Below are 20,205 nucleotides of genomic sequence, written 5' to 3'. Positions count from 1 at the left end.
GTGTGTATTTTTACATGTGTGTAAATTTCCCAAATTGGGATCAATCTTTTTGTTGTGGGTGAGCAGCAACAGTTGAAAGAAACTTTCGGGCTCCCTCAAATAACTGGGAACTACACAATTAGTATCAGATTGGGGAATGGGGTTATTATGTTTTAGTAAATTAAAATATTAGTTTGAATCCAGGAGCTGGTTGTAATGCGAGATTTTAGGTATCAGCTAATATTACAACCATAGAAAATGAAAGAAATAACGCCCGACCGGAAGAGGGCAGCAGTATGTGTTCGCTGTGCCAGATTCAACCCCGGGAAGAAGAAGTGCACGGAGCAATTTCCAATCGTGGAAATGGCGCTTTGAGTGGAAATCTGAAGTCAGAGGGAGCATCTCGTGCTTGGCAGTCTATTGAAAGCCCCAAAGGGCTGTACGTGTGTTTTGTACTTTTAAAAGGAACGGAGTATGACAGAGCAGAAAGGGAAACAGGAGATTCGTCTAGGACAACTGAACATCTGTGGCTCTAAAACAGCCGTCAACAACCCCAGACAGGTAACATTAACGTGGGTAGCAGCTAGCGGCACATTGCATCACGTTTTAGCTAGCATTACTAGCTACCTAAAGTAGGCATGCTGCTAAAATTCCCCCAAAACAAGATTTACAGTTAGAGCTCAACGTGTCACTGAAGAAGACTGGGTCCAACGCGATGTTGCCATTAGCTACACACTTACGTTGATTCAGTTTTGTATTGCTAGTACGTTTGCACTGCTACAGCTAAAGGGAGACTACTAAACGTAACGTTACCTAGCCTACTTTCCTGGTTCAGTGAAAGACATTTACGTTAGTCTGCGTAATAATAATCGACGCTTACATAATATTGACCTTATTTCTGGATGTCAGCCCTTAAATGGGTCATGTAATCTTTGCCGACATTAACGCGAGCAGTAGCGAAAGCAGCAACGGACCTCCAGCTTGACTGGCTAGCCGCCTTGACTAAACTACCCTAGTTATATTTTTTTCAGCGTTAGTAAATATGATTTGTTGTAGCACGTGTTCAATAACTCATCAGCAGATGCAACGTGAAATAACTGCGGCCATCAAGTATGCTCAACTTTAACGGTGATTTTAGATGAACTGTAATCCTGCGTGACCTTGCATGCTAACTGGGTAGCCTGCTAATGTGCTGTAAACATTACCTTCTTCATCACTATATTACATCCACACACATTTCACCTATCGTTACTTTGCCGTGTGTTAACATCAGTGTTCATTGTATTGTATATAGCATGTTGTAGTTGGTTTGTTTACATTATGTCAAGCTAGCTTAAGGGTCACTGCAGTAGAAGAAGCTAATCACTATTTTGCAGATGCTTACGACAGAACTAACATTAGATAGTTAACTGAGGTTCAAACATCTATATCGTTCAAATATTGTCTGATATGTTTGCCGGTTTCATTAATAAGTTGATCTGGGTTCTAACAGAATGCGAGAGTAACACATTTGATGGATTGTCAGCCGTAATCAGTGACACACGTGAGTGCCAACTGGGATGTCGCATATATTTGGCTGTGAACAATCTATAGTCTGTAATAGTGTGGTGACACTTTAAAGTTCTTACGTGGTGTTTGATATAGGTCCTTACACTATGTCTACATGTTTGATCTCACTTCATGACATGTGGCTGCGTAGTGACAGGCATGTTGCGCGGGAGTTCCCTTGAATCAAATGTGTTTTGAATTCTGGTCACAGAGGGCAGTATTGTGTCCAATTTTGGACACTGAAACTTAGGGGCAAATTCAGGTGAAGATGGCTTTGAAAGCACAACTGCAAGCCATAATGCAGGAGGTAATATTATCTTGGTAGGTGACTAGATCAATAACAAGGCAGAGGGATATTATAAACACACAAAGTTGAGTGAAAAATAGTTATAACATAATATTCAATAGATACACATCTAGGGTAAACATGATAATACATATACCAGTTTTATAAACCTCAAACATAAGCTATGAAAAAAAAATCTTTCAACATGTTTGACGATAACACTGTTTTTGTCAGTTGTTCTGGAGAGGATTTTAAAAAGCGCCCCTTCGGTGGGTATTTTGAGTGATGACCTGAGCAGTGTTTACTATCATGACTGGCAAATGCAAACAGATGTAAGGCAGCAGTGTGTCATCATATGTTTCAGTTGATTAGAGAAGATCCAGTGGCAGCCCCAGCTGTTAACAAATTAGATGACAGCACATTTCCTGACAACTGGGGGTGCAACTGTGGTTCAAAAGAAAGACTCCTTTGTGCTGTAAAACCCAGTTGAGCAGATTAAGCCTGAAGTGAATTTATGGAGTATAAAGGGCTCAGAGTGTTTGTATTTACATGTTGGCTTATAAAAGAACAAATCTAGGCTAGGGTGATGCTGCATTATTATGTTCGGACCATCGAACTCCAGCAACAACATTGCAATATTTTTAAGGTGAAGGTACATTGACAAACTGCTGTCTCTAATATGCCATATGTTGTGTTGTTTTTATTCATGAAGTGAACCATGCATGACCTGACGGCCCAAGTCACCAGCAGCCTGCTGCCGTTTCCTGGAGTGACTATAGATGCTCTGGGAGAGGATGAGATCACCCTAGATTCTGTGTTACATGGGAAATTCACTGTTGGTAAGCCTATTTTCACTGATCAGTAATCTCTGTAAATGTTTATTTTCTTTCCCGCTGAGATTAATTAAACACTCTATCCATCTTTCCATAAAACAAAGCCTATGGCACAGTATCAGCCATTCAATAATGTAATGGAAGTCACTGCAATGCACAACCCTGCTCGATGCTTTCATTTTAGGTTTTATCCCCAAAATGCAGCTTGTACAACTGGGAGCAGGTCAATTGTTAATTCATGAGCTGTTTCTTCTTCAACATGGAAGCTAGCTTGGTGGTATTCCTTGGTCAGATCGCACTAACATTGCACTTTCATCTCCTTGTCTGTGTGTGAAGGCCGCAGCGGGCTGGCCTGGTTGGCCTGTGGCCCCCATCTGGAGGTTGTCCATTCAGTGACGGGAGAGCGATTGTCTGCCTACTGCTTCAGTGGTGGAGGCGAGCACCCACCCACTGTCCTCGCTGCCAGGGACTTTAGCTGGCTAAAAAGGTCAGAGCTTTCTGCCACTACCCTTTTTCTTGATGTGTATTGTATAAACTTGTAATTAGTGATAGTCAATACGTGTCATGTGCTTCTACATTGCATCACTAAAAAAGATGTATGTTTATGTATCATAAGGCGTTGAGCAAATATCAAATGCTAACTCCTTTTGTATTGTTGTAATTTACTAGGTCTGGATTACTGGTGGGCTTGGAGGAAGCAGAGGGAAGTGTGCTGTGTCTTTATGACTTGGGACTGTCAAGGGTGGTCAAAGCTGTTGTTATTCCAGGCAGGGTGAGTGGGCAGTGCACCGGGGTCACCTGTACTCTGATCTGATCGAGATGGACCTTTGCTTTAAATCTTCAAAAACAATGATTTCAATTTAACGGTTAATGGCCACATATGTTATTGCTGCTGTATTAACATCGAGATAGACATCCTATCTATCAATACTTCAACACTGTCTTTCCTGTTTTTTCCCACCCTGTCTGCTGTAGATCACAGCTATTGAGCCGTTGGTGAGTTATGGTGGAGCAAGCGCTTCGACCCAGCATCTTCACCAGAGTCTGCGTTGGTTCTTTGGCATTGCCGCCGTAGTAACAGATCTCGGTCATGTTCTGCTGGTCGACCTCTGCCTTGATGACCTGTCCTGCAGCCAAAGCGAACTGGAGGCCTCAGGTGAGGGGCTTGTGTGATGAAAGTCTTCAAGGTTCAAGGGTTTTTATTATCATATGCACAGTAGCTAGAGTGTAGTTATGACAATGAAAATCGTAGGTAAGGAGCTCTTCCAACAATGGAACATATTATAAATAGGACATAAGACGAAATAAGAAAAGTAAAATAAAACTAAAAAATAGTGCAAAATGAAACGGAGTAGAATAAATTAGAATGAAATAGTGCAGGTTGTGTTGCTAGACCAGTCAAATCTTTTATTCTAAAATGAAAATGGATAGATATGGATGCCTATAGGCCTCTTTTATTAAAGCATTCAAATATTTCTTGTCTTGCTTTCTGGATTTCCTGCTACACACTTTTGTTTCTTTATCTAAAACCATCTCTCTTTTTATGTTTACTCTGTTCCCAGACCTGCAGGTAGTGACCAAGTCTCCTGCCGAGATCCCCCGGCTGAGAGAAGTCGGCACCAGTCAGGGCAGACATCTTTGTCTCCAGCTGAATGGGCCCACTGGTGTTGGAGCCACAGCTCTGCAGTACATCTCCAGGACCAACCAGCTGGCAGTGGGATTTTCAGATGGAAACTTACAGCTGTGGAACATGAAGACTCTAAAGAAGGAGTGAGTTTCTATATCTCTGTTAACTTCCATATTCTGTGAAAGTGGGGAAAATGCTTCAGTTTAAGTTTATAGACAATCCATTGTCACGGTAGGTCAAAATACAGTGGGAAGAGGCTCTTTGCTTCAGACTCATGGCTCTTTGTGTTAGGTGGCTGCTTGTTTATATTTCATCCACTGGTAATTTATCCAGACACCAGTCACAGTTGTACGCAGAAGTACAAACCGGATACGCAGTTGTATGCAGCACTGGCACTGTAATTTGCCAAAACAATAAAATAAATAGTGATCCCTCTCGGTAAAAATAGAGGAAGGAAAAAAACTATAAATATAAAAACCTATTAAATAAATCAAACCATAAACATTCCATACAACAAACCCTAATATTTGTTTACACACCTTTTCTATATCCCAAGAGCCATATCAAATCCTCATGTGTTAATACATTTTTGTTTTTGTGTGTAGATACCACTCGCAATTAGAGGGTGGCAGGGTGCCTGTGCATACCTTCACCTTCCAGGAGCCTGAAAATGACCCCAGGAACTGTTGCTACCTCTGGGCTGTCCAGTCTTCTCAGGATCTGTAAGTCCTACATTACACACTGTTCCTATGTTATTTCTGTGAATTGAAAGAGCTGAAGTGATGGCACATTTTCCTAGAGATTCTGTAGGTTCTTATTTTCCCCTGCCTATTTTTTCTCACTCCCACACAGTGAGGGAGATATGGTCAGCCTCCGCCTACTTCAGCTGGCCTTCAGTGAAAGGAAGTGTCTATCTTCGGGGAAGATCCTCTATGAGGTCCGTAGTGCACACAGAATTGCACCCCTATATTTTACCTCAAATAGTGAAACCTTCACTCTACTGGTGATGTTTAACTTCCAGCTGATTTTACGATATACATTTACCTTTCTTAATTTACATTCGTCCCCTTTAACTTGCTGTCTCTCAGGGTCTGGAGTACTGTGAGGAACGTTACAGTCAGGAGTTAAATGGCCCAGCTTTCCCTCTCAGGGCTCAGGCCACCAACACCCGCCTGCTGAGCTGCCAGACAATCGAAAAGTTCCGACACCATCCTGACAGAGACGACAGCATGAACGAAGGTTAGCCCGCTTCGCCTGAAACTATCTGTGGAAGATATGAATTTCCATCAAACAACTTAGTGCCGATTTTAAGAATTTCCAATGATATTTGAATGTGTTGTGCTTTGACCTTGACAGCGTTGTGGTTGTAGAGAAATATAGTCTTTAAAGAATAGAAAAGAAACAATCTTTTTACTTATCAAAATGAGAAGGATAATAGTCTTGGGGCTCACAAAACAACATAAAACAATGCCTTGAGTTGCAAACAATTGCATAAAATCCAAACCATTCCTTAAATAACATAAGCAGGTGTCCAAAGCTGCTTATAATATTAATGACACTAATTCTATTCGGCCTCACTAAAATTGGTATTGCAGTGGGAATTAAATTGTTTTAGCTTGCAGCCGCTGTGAAGGGTCTCCTTGGTCTGCATTTTATTTTTTTATCCATTCCGGTAAAGGTCCAAGAGTTGAGTTGGAATGGTACCAGTCCTTATGTTCTGTGCCTGATTAATGTGTTTTCATCAAAACTGCTTCTACTATCTTCAGGTGGAGAACGGTCTTTGTCCTTTTTCTTTTGCTTAGTGTCTACTTCCTTTCTATTGTACCTCCCTTTGATTTTCTTAACCCCCCCCTTTATCCTTCCCTCTCTCTCACTCCCCATTTACAGTTGCATCTCCAGACACCAGTGTTTCCATCTTCTGCTGGCAAGTCAAGGCCTACGGTCAGGGAACCCCGTCTACCTGCATCGGGGTTTTTGACGTCAACCGTTGGTACCACGCACAGATGCCAGACTCTTTGAGGTATCATTGAGACTGATTTTGTATTTCAGAGTTCTTCATTTAAATACATTTAAAATAAATTTAAAAATTACAGAATATTTTTAACAGTTGCATAAACTGAAACGTTATTTGAAGATTTGGTTTGAGACGTTTTTAGGTTGTAGTAATCTCATACAAAAAAAATGGTCACTACGTTTAACTTTTGCTTGTGTGTTGCTTTCAGAACGGGACAGTCTCTGCAAAACTGTCCTTACCTGGCAGTATGGTCTCTGGACCCCGTGGTTCAGATGGTGTCTCAACATGTCCTCTTGGATGTGCTGGTGCACGACCGCAGCCTGAGCAGGGGCCTTCCCTTCACATGCCCCCCACCAGAACAGTACTTTAACCCCACCACATATAACTTTGGTACGTGTAGACTCTATAAGTATGACAATGTGATATGTTTTTCTTATCTTCCTTTATCCTTCTGTAGTATGTAGCCTGTTTGTGTTTCCAGGAATCTGCTTGTGCAGCTTCTCGTCTTTGAAGCATAATTCTACGGTGAAGGTATGATCAAACTGTTTTTCTTGCCTGTTACAGATGTTACCTGCTTGATCAACTCTGGAATTGTGCACTCGACCTGCTCTGGGTATCAGAAAGAGGTGAGTTTCTTCTGTTCAATTTTCAATCCTGCAAACTTTCACCTCATCATTAATTTTCTGACATTGCATTCAATTTGCAGGAAGCGTATTTGACCGTAAATACATTTGAAGGCAGACTTCTAAATGTTTGCATTTTAGTTTACACGGCCTGTCTCCTTCCTTGTGTGTTGTTTTAATAAAATGGAGATGATTTTTTTTCCACTTCACATTGCAGCTCCAAAGAATAGCAGGCATCTTTTTAAACCGTACCTCACTTTTGTTATTACCAGACCCTGAGCTTTTTGAAGAAAGCTGCTCCTTGTTCCAGTGAAGTCATCTCCACCAGCTACTCTCGCTGCCTCATGTCCGGCCTACTCTCCTCTCGCCTGGCTGACACCCAGCCCTCCAGCCTCTCTCAGGTACACACACGTGCTAAAGTGACTCGCTTTTTTTAATTTTCCATTTCAAAACCTTTTTATATAATGAAAATGTGGCAATAATTTGTACATGTAACGTATTGTTGGCCTGTAGGATGAGCAGCTGGATGCCATATTGTCCACAGCAGTGGAGACCAGCTCCTTGGGAATGATCACTGGCTGTATCAAGCAGTGGACGGCAGAAGGTGAGGAGTCATTGTGATTTATAAAACTGTCAGAAATGTTTTTCAAACTGATCACAGCATTATTATGTGGCTGTTTATGCAACTATGCCGGCAATTACGTGGCAAAAACACATGCTTGTGTTTCTCTCGCTTCATCAACACACAGAAACTTGTTGTTTACTAACTAACTTTTACATAGTCCCTCTACATAAATGCATTCAACTCTAAAGCTTGTCATTTTGTCCCTCCTTAACAGAACAACCAGGCTCTGCACTGAACCTGCGCTACATCCTGGATTGGGCCTGGAACAAAGTGGTCCAGACCAAGGAGGAACTGGATGGCATCTGTAAGTTACGATATTATTTTATATAAACCCTGTGACTTTATTATCCACCAAGCAGTCTTAGTAATACTTAAATGTGTTTTTTTAAATGTTGATCATATTTGAATTAGTGAAGTGATCTTATGAAGTCTTCAGAAATGTTCTCACTTTTAAAGAAATGGACCTCTGACAAACCTAATTTTGGTTACCACTCAGGCTATTCAGTAATACATTTGAATAGATTAGATCTGATGTTTGCAAGGTAAAGCAATCATTCAGGTTGATTATCCATCCTGTTTGCTATTTTGCATATACATTTGAATGTGTGTTTTTTCCCTAGGTGCACCGCTGTTTGACAGCTCATCCAACTTCACAGACCCTCAGACCATGCAGCTGCTGCAGCACAGCCAGAGACTGCTCAGTAACCTCAGCACAATCTTCCATTGTCTGCTCAGTGAAGCTCAGGAACTCACACGAAAAGGTACAATATTCGCAAAGACACACACTTCACACACACGTTGTGTTTTTCTTGTGATGTCAGTGAAAACCGGTCGACTCAGCACACAAAAACAGTCTGAATTCTCGGTCATGCTAAACTGTTTTAATGCGTATTGAGTGTTGAAGTCATTAAAATAGTATCTTTATGCTTTATTACACTGAGCTATAATGCAGTGTCCTTTGATCAGCCATATGTAGCGACCGAAAAGCTCTTGTGATGTTGTTTTGAGTCATTCAGGTTAATTGAAAGGTTTTGCTTATATTTTTTCCTTGCGTAGGCCTGGTGGGTCTGATAAACAAGAACTTGGTGTCCAGTCTGATTTCAAAGTACGCTCAGGTCGTGCTCTGGTTCTGTCGCACCGGTCTGCTGCCCGAAGGATCAGGTAAGGTGTTGCTGGCATAAACATAAAACCTTTTGACCAATTTTACACTACATTTTTTTCCTCTGTCGGTGAGAAAATGGTTTTGCTCGCAGGAAAATGATCCCTTTGACCTACAAATATTCTTAAGCCAAAGGGAATTGTGCAGTGGGGGTTTTGTCTGGCTGCTGTTAACAAATATTCATTCAGTTGAAAATATTTTTGAGATAGTACTGTTAATTAAATGTAGAATTAATTAGAATTATTTGGGTTTCCAAACATTTGAATATTACTGTTTCCTCACTCTATGATTGTAACTGCCCTCCCCACCAGTAGATGACGCTCTCCAGATCTCCAGGCCTTTCTTCACTCACTCTGTCACCAGCAACTATTATACTATACGCAGACAGGAGCTCACCAGGCTGGCTAAGTGAGTAGTCGTTGCTTGAAAATAATTAAATCTTGCATATATTTAACATCTAGGACTGCAGCTACCGATATTTGTTGGAATGATATCTGTTGCTTTTTTATGACGGTGTTGTCTGACACTGACACTCTGCTGGGTGTTCTCAGGGGCAAGTGGTGTGCAGACTGCCTGATGATTGACGGTTTGGTCGGCCAGTGTGGCGAGCGCTTGATCACCCTGTGGAAGAGGGATGAGAATGGGACGGGGCAATACCCACCGCCTACATTACATGTAAGCGATACACTTGGTTTATTTTTGATTTCATTTATTTTCGACAGTCTCGTTCATGTCTACTTTAATATCTATCTGCTGCTCTTACAATGTGTAAACTTTAGATTTGTACCTGATTTTATTTTGTTCCACAGGCCTTGTTGGACATCTATCTCCTAGACAACATCGATGAAGCAACCAAACATGCGATTGTATCCTTTCTATTGATAATGCTCAGTTATGTATGAAACACTTGCATGGTGTTCAATGGGTTATTTCATTGATGATCTAAACGATTGTAGTTTTAACTCTCAAACCCATGTATGAGCCTTAACCTGTTGTCCCAGGTGATTTACCTGCTGCTGGATGTTATGTACTCTTTCCCCAATAAGGAGGGAGCATCAGTGGAGTCGTTCCCCCCAGCCTTTGCCATCCCTATCGGACTGATGAAACTAGTGCAGGGCCTCTGGCTGCTGGACCATCACGACCACCAGGTACACTCCATCTGACACATTTGACTTTCTTTCAGATGCAGATATGAATATAAAGATGTGCAAGTCCAAAGAGTTTCAAAGTGTTAGCATACTAAAAACATGATTGTCAACACTTGATTTTCATTTTTACGTCTCTTCTGACACTCCTTTTCTTCTTTTCCTGCTCAGAGTTCCTTCGAGTTGCTCCTGCATCCAGCTGCCTCTCAGTGTCACTTTGAGTGGCAGCACGAGCGTGTCCTGAATGCACTGATGTGCCAGAGCCAACACGCAGTGGCACTTCGATACTTCCACGGTACGAAGCCCCCAATTTCCTCCACCTCCCAGGCCAAACTGTACCTGTCTGTACTTATACACAACAGGTAAGAACAAAGAGAAAGGACCTCATGCAAACCGCAAGCAGAAACAATTTTAATGCATACATGTTTATGTATGTACTAGAAAACATACATAAACATGTCTTTGTTTTAGGAAAAGAGCATGGTAAAACTCCTTATCTTACCTTTGTTAACCCAGGTGTCTCGTAGAGGCATGGGCCTTACTTCGGCAGCAGTCTAATCGCCTCAACATGGAAGAGCTGCTGGCCTTTCTCTATGAGGGCTGCCAGGAGCTGGGCCTCATCACGGAGCTGTTCAAACTCCCTCTGAGCCTCACTGAGCAGGTAGGAGAGACACAAGTTACTTATCTGATATGAATTGCTAATTTTTTTTTCTTTATGCTATTTATAGATTATTCCTTTCTTATGTTGTAGGATTATAAAGTCAATGCCTTAAACTCACAGATCTTGGGTTTGTGTTTCAGGAAGGTTTGGAGAAGTTTCTCCAGGGGACAGGGGGTCTCCATAACAGAGAACTGCTGATGGTTCATTACCTTCAGCAGGCCAACTACATTCCTGCCCTGCAGCTCAACCAAAGGATCAAAGTAAACTTCGTGGTAGGTTTGACTCACTCGTATATATTGTATTACGCTTATCATCACAGAATTACCTTGCTATATAGTTGGTATTATTATGTTTTGTGTAAATATTACTTGTCTTCAACAGTATAAATTAGTTTTAAATAAATGTATTCATATCTCTAAACATGTCAATCCTGTCAGTGTGCAAGAAAGAAGATCCCATAATATTTATAACCACATTCTCTTTCCTCTTTGTTTGTAGAATGAGCGAGATCCAAAGCTTAAAGAACGGTCCAACACCAGGAACTCGATTTTGGATCAATACGGCAAGGTTTTGCCCAGAGTCCAGAGGAAAATGGCAATGGAGAAAGGAAAGCCGTACCAGCATCCGAGCGCCATCCACCGAGAAGGTGAGGAGAGGCTTGACTAAAACGTTCCTTTATTTCTATTTGCTCCAATGAACATGTCTTTTGCTTGCAATCACATCATTGGTGTCTGTCATTTTAGTTTTAGTGTAACCTAAGCAAAGGTTACATTATTTTTCCAATATAAATAATATACTTGCACCCTGTGTTAAAGTTTCTCGGCCACAGCCGCTGTCCACCATCACCAGACGCTCAGTCAGTGAGAAGGTGATGTCGAGGGCCGGCTTCATCAACAATCTTCTGACCAAGATTGATGAGGTGTGCTTGGGCAAAGGAGCTACACAACAGTCCTCCCCAGCCAGGAGGTGAGTAAAAAACACCAAAATGGCAACTTAGTTTAATTATTTGTACTGCTTTTTTTATTTTTCTATAATGTTAGTTATTTTCTAATCTTGTTTTTTTAAATGTGTGTCTGCCAGCCCGAGGGCAGCTGATGCTCACAGCCCCAAGCCCTCCTCCTCCTTGGCCCTTTCTGAGCCATTCCTGGGAACTCCCATCACCATGACGTCCAGAAGAAAGTCAAGGTACATTCATAAAAGCTCCGTGTTAGGAAAACAAAGTGAAGCCACTGTACACAGTAAAGAAAACACTTGATAACTTTGTTCCCCGGACACAGAACAAATGAATCAAAAACAAGATGTTGATGAAAAATAATAATTTAATGTTAATATTCATCTCTTTTTTTTAATATCTATGTGAACCAGACTAAAGGACTTGGTGGTTCACACCTCCTGTCAGACCCCTCGCCCTCTGCTCAGTCCTCCCAGACCCCCCAGCTCCTGGGTTTCTCCGAAGAGCGTCGGCATGGCCCCTGAACTCAGTCTGCTGCAAACACCACAGGTGGTCAAGGTAAGAAAGTCACACATAATCCTTTACTCAATCAAGATATCTTAATTTGAATATGTTGTTTATCTTTATGTATATAAAAGTCACCCTGGAGCATTTTGAGTATTTGTTGCTTACACTTCATGTTTTTGTTTTCTCAGCGAGCGCGGGCCCTGGCTGCTTCCGGCCCCGTGTTCTCTGCCTTCACTCCCCAGTCCATCCTACGCAGCAGCCTGAGGCCCACACCCGTCGCCACCCCGTCTGCTTCTCCAGGGCGCTCCATCACCCCCCCACTGCGCAACAAAGAGAGCCGGATCACCTTCATCGAAGAGGAAGAAACTCCTGTATCGGAGAAGGGCATCCGATGGACCAATGGGGTAAGACCAAGTTCTATATGGCAGTGGTGGGTTGACTCTTAGCAGCCACTTCACACGCAAAAAAACCCAAAACTTTTCTGACTAACTTGTGCTTAAGGGTAGCTGTCAGCACACTCAACCGTCATCCCCATTTAGCTGTCTAGCTTGCTAGTTTTATTTTGTCTTCAGTAGAATTTTGACAGTTCGGGAAAAGACTAAATACTGCAACATGAACGTAGGTTACGGGGAAATGTTTAATTTATGTGGTAGAAGGTATCTTATTCGTTTGGCAAAAGTCATTCGGCAAAAAACAGAGACATAACAAAAAATGTAGGTAGGTACCAAAATGTGGTTTTATAAACGTTTTCAATGCTTGATCTATTCAATAAAATTGGTTTTGCTTATCTTTGGATTTTTTTTCCTTTCTAGGTGGCAGCAGACAGTGAGATTAGCTTGTTGACCAGAGACCCCATTCTATCCAAGAGTACACATAAGACCTGGTCTGCACAGCCTGCTGGGGAGGATGTAGATGAGGAAGAGGAAGAGGAAGGGGAAGAGCCTCATGTAAAGTTCCTTTCTCCAGAAGGTGGTTTCTCCTCCCCAGAGCTGAGATGCTTTGATAGCGAGTCAACCTCCATCCATGAAGTTGCTGCAGAAACCGGACCATCAGATGCAACACAAACAAAACTCAACCTGAGCTTTGACACCAGCCAGACATCTGTCCGTTCAACAGACAGCACTCTGGAGTTTTTCATTGCACCCCTTGCTGGTCTCCCAGAGGACCAAGACGGGGAGGAGAGGCAAACAGCGAAAGAAGATGAGGTAGTGACGGTGAACATCAAAAACCCAACTGAAAATGAAGAACCAGAGGAACAGCTCTCAGAAACCAATGAGCAAACCCCTGTCCTGACATCAGAGGACACAGAGAGGGAGGAGGAAGAGGAGGAGAATGAGGATTATACATTTGAGGACGTGATGGAAATTGGTCTTGAAGAGGAGGCTAAAAATGTGGAAGAAGTTCAGTCTAAACAAAAGGATGAACAGGAAGTTCATACCATTAGCGAACATGGAGATTCTGCAACTCCTCCCCTAAAAGAGATGTCCTTTCCAGGTATTTCATTTGCATAATTACAATTTCTAGATCTGCTCTGATACTTACATTTGCAGAAATAAGAGGTGTTGAGAATAATTGTTTTACCCACACTTCGCTAAAAGATCGATTGACATACTTTTTGTATTCTACTAGTTTGTAACCAGGTTACTGAGAGCACAGACTCTGGTGCTGAAGTTGAGTCTCCGGAGGTACCAGTGGAGCAGGACATCCAGACTGAGGCCACTGAATCCCTAGATAATTTGAAACCATCTGCAGCCTCTGAACCCACAATCACACCAGAAGAGGAACTGGAGCAATCAAAAGGTCATTTACCACCTAGGCAACACTAGTGATTTATAGACAAAACATTTATTGGGAAATGGTATAAGACATGGCTTTTTTTATGGTGAAAATGTACCCATAACCATAGCAAGAACATAAGGGTTTCACACTTAAGGGTTCTCCTGTTTTATCTGATAGATCTGACAGAGTTTGTGCAGAGACATCTGTTTGGTATCGATCCGTCTCCTCTGCTCACCCGCTCAGGAATCCACGACGCATCGCAGATGCAGGCCTCCTTCAACAGGTCTGTACATGTTTCTGTTTACCAAAAGGAGAAAAATCTCTTGACTATATGACCAATTTTCATAGCTGTGGCCAGAAGCATATGTTTTCAGGTTGTATGTATATTCATACATTCAAAACTTTAATACACACTAAATATTTGTAGTTGATTCTCTTCTGATGGAAAGTTGAGAACCTAGTTCTTGTTTTTTTGTCTGGGCCATATCTGTAGTTTGCCTAGGGTTTGTAGGTCACAAAAGCAGGAATGATTTTAATTGTTTCACTTGGTTAAAAACCTTACTAAGTTCCTGATAGAAATGTTATTCTCTCTTCCAGTGAGGCACCAGGTGAGGCTGAAGAGGAGGTGCAGGCAGCTGCTGAAGCTCCTCCGGTGTTCACCAGCCAAAAGTCTTCTGCTTCTGTGACATCGACCGAGCCAACGGGCACAGACTCCCAATGTGAGGACGCCTGCACACACATGCAAATGACCACTGACTACTATTGCTGTACTGCTTTACACATTTCCTCACATGCCTGCTCTTCTCTGCTTTCTCATTTTCGACTAGCTGTTGTGAGTTTGAATGATAGTGAAGAGCTTTCTAGCGCAATGTCAGAGGAGGAAGATGAAGAGGAGGAGGAGTCTGATCAGGAGGAGGAGTCTGATCAGGAGGAGGAGGAAGACGAGGAGGAGGACTCTGGTAGTGAGGTGGAGATCATTGAGGAAGTCCAGGGTAATGGGAGGCTGCCACCACTCCAACCCAATTCAGTCTTTGTACAACAAGAACACACACACTTCCTGCCAAGTCTTTCAGAACAGGAGGCTGCGCAGTTCTCTCTGATCGCGCCCGGTGCCGAGATAAAGGTAATGTAGAGCTGAAACTCAATTAGTAATGATCTATCTTCTAAATGATTCACCGATCACCTCCGCTAAGGCAACACGTTTTTTGTTGTTGTTTTTTTACCTCTTTGACGGAGGGTAAAATTCAAGAAATAACCTCTCCTGTGTGTTTATCCCCTTACAGATGGTAGAGGAGGTCATGGAGGGTGAGGTGGTGATGGTGAGACTCGGTGCGGATGAAGGATTAGATGCTGTTGAGGATGAAGAGCAAGGAACATCATACATGGAGCTCAAACCCTCTACCACTCTCCTTGTTCCACTGGAGCTTGTGGAGGGGCAGGGCGGCCTGGTCGATGGCTCTCAGCTCTGTCTTCCTGGGCTTCAGCAAACCTTTGTGCCAGATGAGCAGAGTACTGAAAATAACAGCAGCTTCTCTCTGATGCTGGATGTGGACGATGATGCAGACACGTTGCCAATGGAGAATGATCTGCAAACCTCTGACCCTCCCTCCCGGTCTCCATCAGTGGAGGCTCTTGACAAACTAGAAGCCAAACCTGAGGTCATTATTTTGGGCACAGATGATCAGGAGGAAAGCTCCGAATATTACCAGGGGAAAGAGGTAGATACTTTAGATGGAATTGAGCTTGATGAAACAGCAGAGTTAGAACTTGCCGGCCTACAAACTGAAATCACTGGGGAAAAGCTTGAGACAGAAGATGCTAAAGTACAGAGCGATGCAGAGTTAGTGATGTTGGTTGAAGATCATGAACCTGCAGGCCTTTCACTGTCGGAACCAGATCCAGTGGGAGAACCTTCTGTAGAAATGCTAGTTGAAGATCAGGCGCAGGAAGGACCCTCAGTCACTGGGTCAAGTCCAGTAGGAGAATTTCCAGCTCAAATGCTGGCTGAAGACAATGAACCTGAAAGTCTTTCCGACTTTGGGCCAACTCCAGTGGAAGAACCTACAGCAGAAATGCCGGCTGAAGAAGATCGAGAACCTGAAGTTGTTTTATTGTCTGAACCAAGTCCAGTGGAAGAGCCTACAGCTGAAGATCAAGAACCTGAAGTTGTTTTATTGTCTGAACCAAGTCCAGTGGAAGAGCCTACAGCTGAAGATCAAGAACCTGAAGTTGTTTTATTGTCTGAACCAAGTCCAGTGGAAGAGCCTACAGCAGAAATACCAGCTGAAGAAGATCAAGAACCTGAAGTTCTTTTATTGTCTGAACAAAATCCAGTGAAGAAGCCTTCAGCAGAAATGCTAGGTGAAGATCATGAGCAGGAAAATCTTTCAGAATTTGGACCAAGTCCAGTGGAAGAACCTTCAGCAGAAATGCCTGCTGAAGAAAATCAAGAACCTGAAAGTCTTTCCGACTCGGAAACGAATGCACTGGAAATTATCCCACAAGTTTTGGATGACAAAGACTCCATGGCAGAAAAAAATGCCAATCAGGAGGGGATGGAAGAGGAGAAGGTCGAACCAGCACCTGCTGAGGACCAGGAACAGCCTGAAGAGAGTGGACCTGTTGATGTGGATACAGAGATTATTCCCAGCGCAGTGACGTCGACTGTTGTGGAGGAGAAGCAACAGGTCCACAAGGCCTTACCAGCAACAGAAGAGAATAATGGGGAAGAACTTAAGACGGAGAAAGAAACAAAGAGTAGAAGGGGAGGACTGAGAAAAAAGGTTGACGAGACACTTGTGAAGGCAGTTGTGAGCTCAACTAGCGAGCCAGAGGAACAGCCTGTCCTCGAGACCCCATCTTCTCAGAGGAAAAAGAAGGATCCTTCCACGCCAACACAGAGGACAACAAGAAGGAGGACGATTAACTTTATCTTGCCCATCAAAGAGGAAGCTATGGAGGGACAAACCAGCACTCTGCTTCCTGCCTCTCCTAGTCGTACACCTAGAAAAAGTATCCAGAACAAAGTCCAGATTACCACACCTCGAAGAAGTTCTCGTAATGCCAAGCCAGAGCCTCCAAAAGAAGATGCTAAAGAGGAGAGCGTAATGGACAATGACAAGACAGCGACTTCCAAAGCCTCCTCACCAGCCAGACGTAGGGTTTCCCAGAAGGTCACATCTATAAGGAACAGTCAAAAGGCCGAAAGTGATGAAGATGAAGAGGAAATAGAAGAGGTCACAGATACTAAAGTTTATCGACGAACCAGCTCCAGGACTCAAACACCGGCCAAACACAGGACCAGTCAGGTAAACACTCCAGGAGGTACAGCAAAAGGATATTGAGTATCAGCGAGGTGGAGTCGGCATCATTAGAGGTCTTTGAAGAAGAGAAGGAACAGGTGGACTCTGCAACTCCGCCCAAACGCAACTCCAGGAAAAGCAAGACGACATCATCAAAAACACAGGCGGCACTGCTGGAAGAGGAGGAGGAGGAGGAGGAGGGGGAGGAGGAGGAGGAGCAGAAAGTGAAAAGATCTTCCAGTCCTGGCAGGGCGACTCGACAGTCCAACCGCATTACCCTGAGCGTTTATCCACAAGTGAGTTATTCCTCCCTTTTCCTTTCTTGTTTTGTGCAAGATGTTTGAATGCAGTCTGTCAGTAACATAGCAACAATGTAAAGCTTCATATTCACTATCATGATTTTTTAATGTTAAACCATCACCTGAATTTTCCCTTAAAAGACAAATCTTTCCATAAAATAAGTGTTACCTCATGATATACATTTCAGTTTCCATTCCTTGCATCTTCTTTTTCTCATTTATTCCTTGTTGCATGTTTTTAAACGCAAGCCATCCACATTTTACACTCAGGTGAAACTGGTTCCTCTATCAATTCCTCAGAGTGCAAGGAAGACGATAGGAGAGACGATCACTGATAGTATGAAAGAAACTGCAGTTCTACATGAGCCTGAACTAAACAGCAAGACTACGCGCTCCAACTCTCGTCGACCTCAAAGAACCAAGCTATGGGATTACCCCGAGGAAGACCATCCCTTGCTGGACTCACCGCTGGAGGTGCACTCCGAAACGCCAGTCGCAGACGCTCTCATCAAGAGACTTCAGGATGAGAAGGAGAAGCAGGAAGGTGTGTATGAGGCTGCTTACAGACAGAAAATACAACTGCCTTTTCTTGTTTTTTCTGCATCCCAGTGTCCGTAAGATATCTATCATAGGATACGATAAGCTTTGAGGTAGCAACTATTTAAAATATTTGCTATCCAATTACAGGAGGAGTAGTCGTCACAAAGACGCTAAGAACCAGCAAGAGGAGTACCAAGTCGTCAGTGGAGGACGTTCACTTGCTACTTCCTGTAAACCAAAGCCTCATCCCTGAACCCGAAGAGGAAGAGTCTACCCCAGGCGAGAATTCCTACATCTACTCCCCCTCACGGAGAAGAACAAGAGGTGAGCTGTTTATAATTATCTACCTGTATGTCCATCTGTTCATCCATGATGGTTTTAACCCCGTGTTGTGTCTGTGTTTCAGCTAAAAGAGGAGGGTCTCCTGGCCCCAGTGAAGAGTCAGCGGCCCCCGTCACTCGCAGCAGGAGGAAAGTTGTCAAAGATGCGCCTCAGGTAAATAATTCTGCTTATAAGGTACAAACTGTTGACTGGATTTGTGCACAAAATTAACATTGGCGTCCTGTTTGATTCCACTGTTTGCAAGCTAACAAACAGGGTTGTTTTTTCAATTCAATCCTTCTATTGTACATTGAACAAAATGTCTTGTTAAAAACAACTTTCATGCCCACTTTTTGGGTTTACAGGATGAAATTGCTTCAGAAGAAGATCTTTGGGAGATGGAGAAAGCAGCAAGAGTTTCTAAAACCAGAAAAGCAGGCACACAAACAGCCAGGTAAGATCCTCTTGACATATGTAAAAATACCTTTGTGATCCCTTAGACTCATGATACAAACATCCTACCAACAAGCCTTTTACGAATGCTAGTCACAGTATTTTGTCTCTTTGCCTTCAGATCCAAAGCCGTTTTGGAGCCTCCTCCCCTAGCAGAGGTGACCCCGATCTCGCCTCTGCCCAGCCCAACTGAACCACGAGCACAGAAGAGGATAGACCCAACCTCCAGCAGGAACCTTCGACGCAAACGGATAATGGAAACGGTTTTCACAAAACCTGTAACGCGGAGGAAGAAACTTTAAGGAGGTTGGTGGTGGTTTTAACCAGGGATCCTCAGACAGCCCCCAGAAGATCTGAACCAACTCGATCAGGAGCTGTCAAATAAAAGTGTATGCATAAACTCATTATGGTTCCATTCCCTCGAATGCATCAGAGTGCTGTGGTTGTCTTTGTATATTTGCTTCCCTGTAGGACAAATTAATTAAAAAAATGTTTTTCAAAATAAGCAATTTAGGCATGAAAATATATTTTTGGGAGGAAACACACTGGATAGCGGTGTGAGGGAGGCATATATTTTTGGAGTTTACATATCCCGTTCATATGGACTGGATTTCACTTGATATTGCTACTAATCTGTGGCCATTTTGTGTGGGACATTTTAAGGCGCTCCTCGTAATCCGGTTAAATCTCTGGACATAGAATGAAACAAGGGAAAGGAATCAAGATGGGCTTTTAAACGTGCCCAGTAATAAACCCTGAGGGACTGAAAAGGAAACTTCCCCTTAAAAATTGGTTTTATTCACATTCTCTTTTATCTTTTTGGTTTTTTGTTTTGTTCTCATCGTTTACTTTTTAGATCTTGAGGCCTGCTACTTTTTTCTATTTAAGAAGAAATGCAACCAACCCAATTGAGACGAATGATTTTTACTGATAAATGTATATATCATCTTTTGCTATGTTCCAAATAAAGTTCATAAATAAATCCTGAAGATTTACTTTCATTTTGAGGTTTTAAGTGTCTTGAATGCGTTTGATCATCTTATCAGCCTGCCTATGCCATAGTCTTAAAATGTTTGTCAATTTGAGGGATTTTGTGTGAAGGAGGTGCCGTCTTGTAAACTAATGCCATCAGATTTGAGTGTTTCCTTGTTTGATAGGATGATGTAAAGTGTGAAAGCAACAAAAACTTACACAGCTGTTTGGAGTTTTAAAAATGTAAAATAGATGTTTTGGGACATGTTAATAGACTTGAACTAAATTTATGGCAACCAACATCTGAGAACTAGGCTATTTTCTGATGAATGTATGTAGAATGTCTTATTTTTGATGACTGCTCTTTGATAAATATGGCTGCGCTTGAATCCTGTCTCCCTTCAATTTATTGACTTTAAGATCTCTTGTTTGGTGTGTGGATTTTTCTGTCTGTCTTCGGTGTGCAGTGAACGCCTGAAAGGAGCTACCAAGTCTTTTTGTCCTTCACAAAAGCTGCAACCTTATCCAGCCGCCTGTGCCTCAGATAATATCAGATGTCCATCAAACTCAATCAACCTTT

The 20,205-nt window shown here is 42.6% G+C and overlaps 1 protein-coding gene across 1 annotated transcript; it reads left to right on the top strand.

Moving 5' to 3' along the window:
- The first annotated feature begins 336 nt into the window (after positions 1 to 336).
- ahctf1 (AT hook containing transcription factor 1) lies at positions 337 to 20,014 on the top strand. Its single transcript, XM_063881461.1, is given in 42 exon segments — positions 337 to 540; positions 2,526 to 2,652; positions 2,983 to 3,133; positions 3,316 to 3,418; positions 3,622 to 3,802; positions 4,209 to 4,416; positions 4,879 to 4,995; positions 5,126 to 5,210; positions 5,362 to 5,512; positions 6,161 to 6,293; positions 6,496 to 6,677; positions 6,852 to 6,913; positions 7,183 to 7,311; positions 7,424 to 7,514; positions 7,750 to 7,839; positions 8,156 to 8,296; positions 8,592 to 8,696; positions 9,006 to 9,102; positions 9,246 to 9,369; positions 9,504 to 9,560; positions 9,696 to 9,842; positions 10,011 to 10,201; positions 10,356 to 10,500; positions 10,641 to 10,772; positions 10,999 to 11,146; positions 11,316 to 11,466; positions 11,581 to 11,685; positions 11,866 to 12,010; positions 12,148 to 12,363; positions 12,772 to 13,453; positions 13,589 to 13,759; positions 13,916 to 14,021; positions 14,336 to 14,457; positions 14,566 to 14,861; positions 15,022 to 15,898; positions 15,962 to 17,056; positions 17,059 to 17,336; positions 17,640 to 17,883; positions 18,027 to 18,203; positions 18,286 to 18,374; positions 18,566 to 18,654; positions 18,775 to 20,014. Coding segments are annotated over 41 exon segments (8,115 nt in total). The 5' UTR covers positions 337 to 540; positions 2,526 to 2,531; the 3' UTR covers positions 18,956 to 20,014.
- Positions 20,015 to 20,205: the final 191 nt, after the last annotated feature.

Source organism: Eleginops maclovinus, chromosome 4 (assembly GCF_036324505.1).
Source record: "Eleginops maclovinus isolate JMC-PN-2008 ecotype Puerto Natales chromosome 4, JC_Emac_rtc_rv5, whole genome shotgun sequence".
In the NCBI taxonomy this organism is placed as follows: domain Eukaryota; kingdom Metazoa; phylum Chordata; class Actinopteri; order Perciformes; family Eleginopidae; genus Eleginops; species Eleginops maclovinus.
This window is presented reverse-complemented; position numbering and strand designations above follow the sequence as displayed.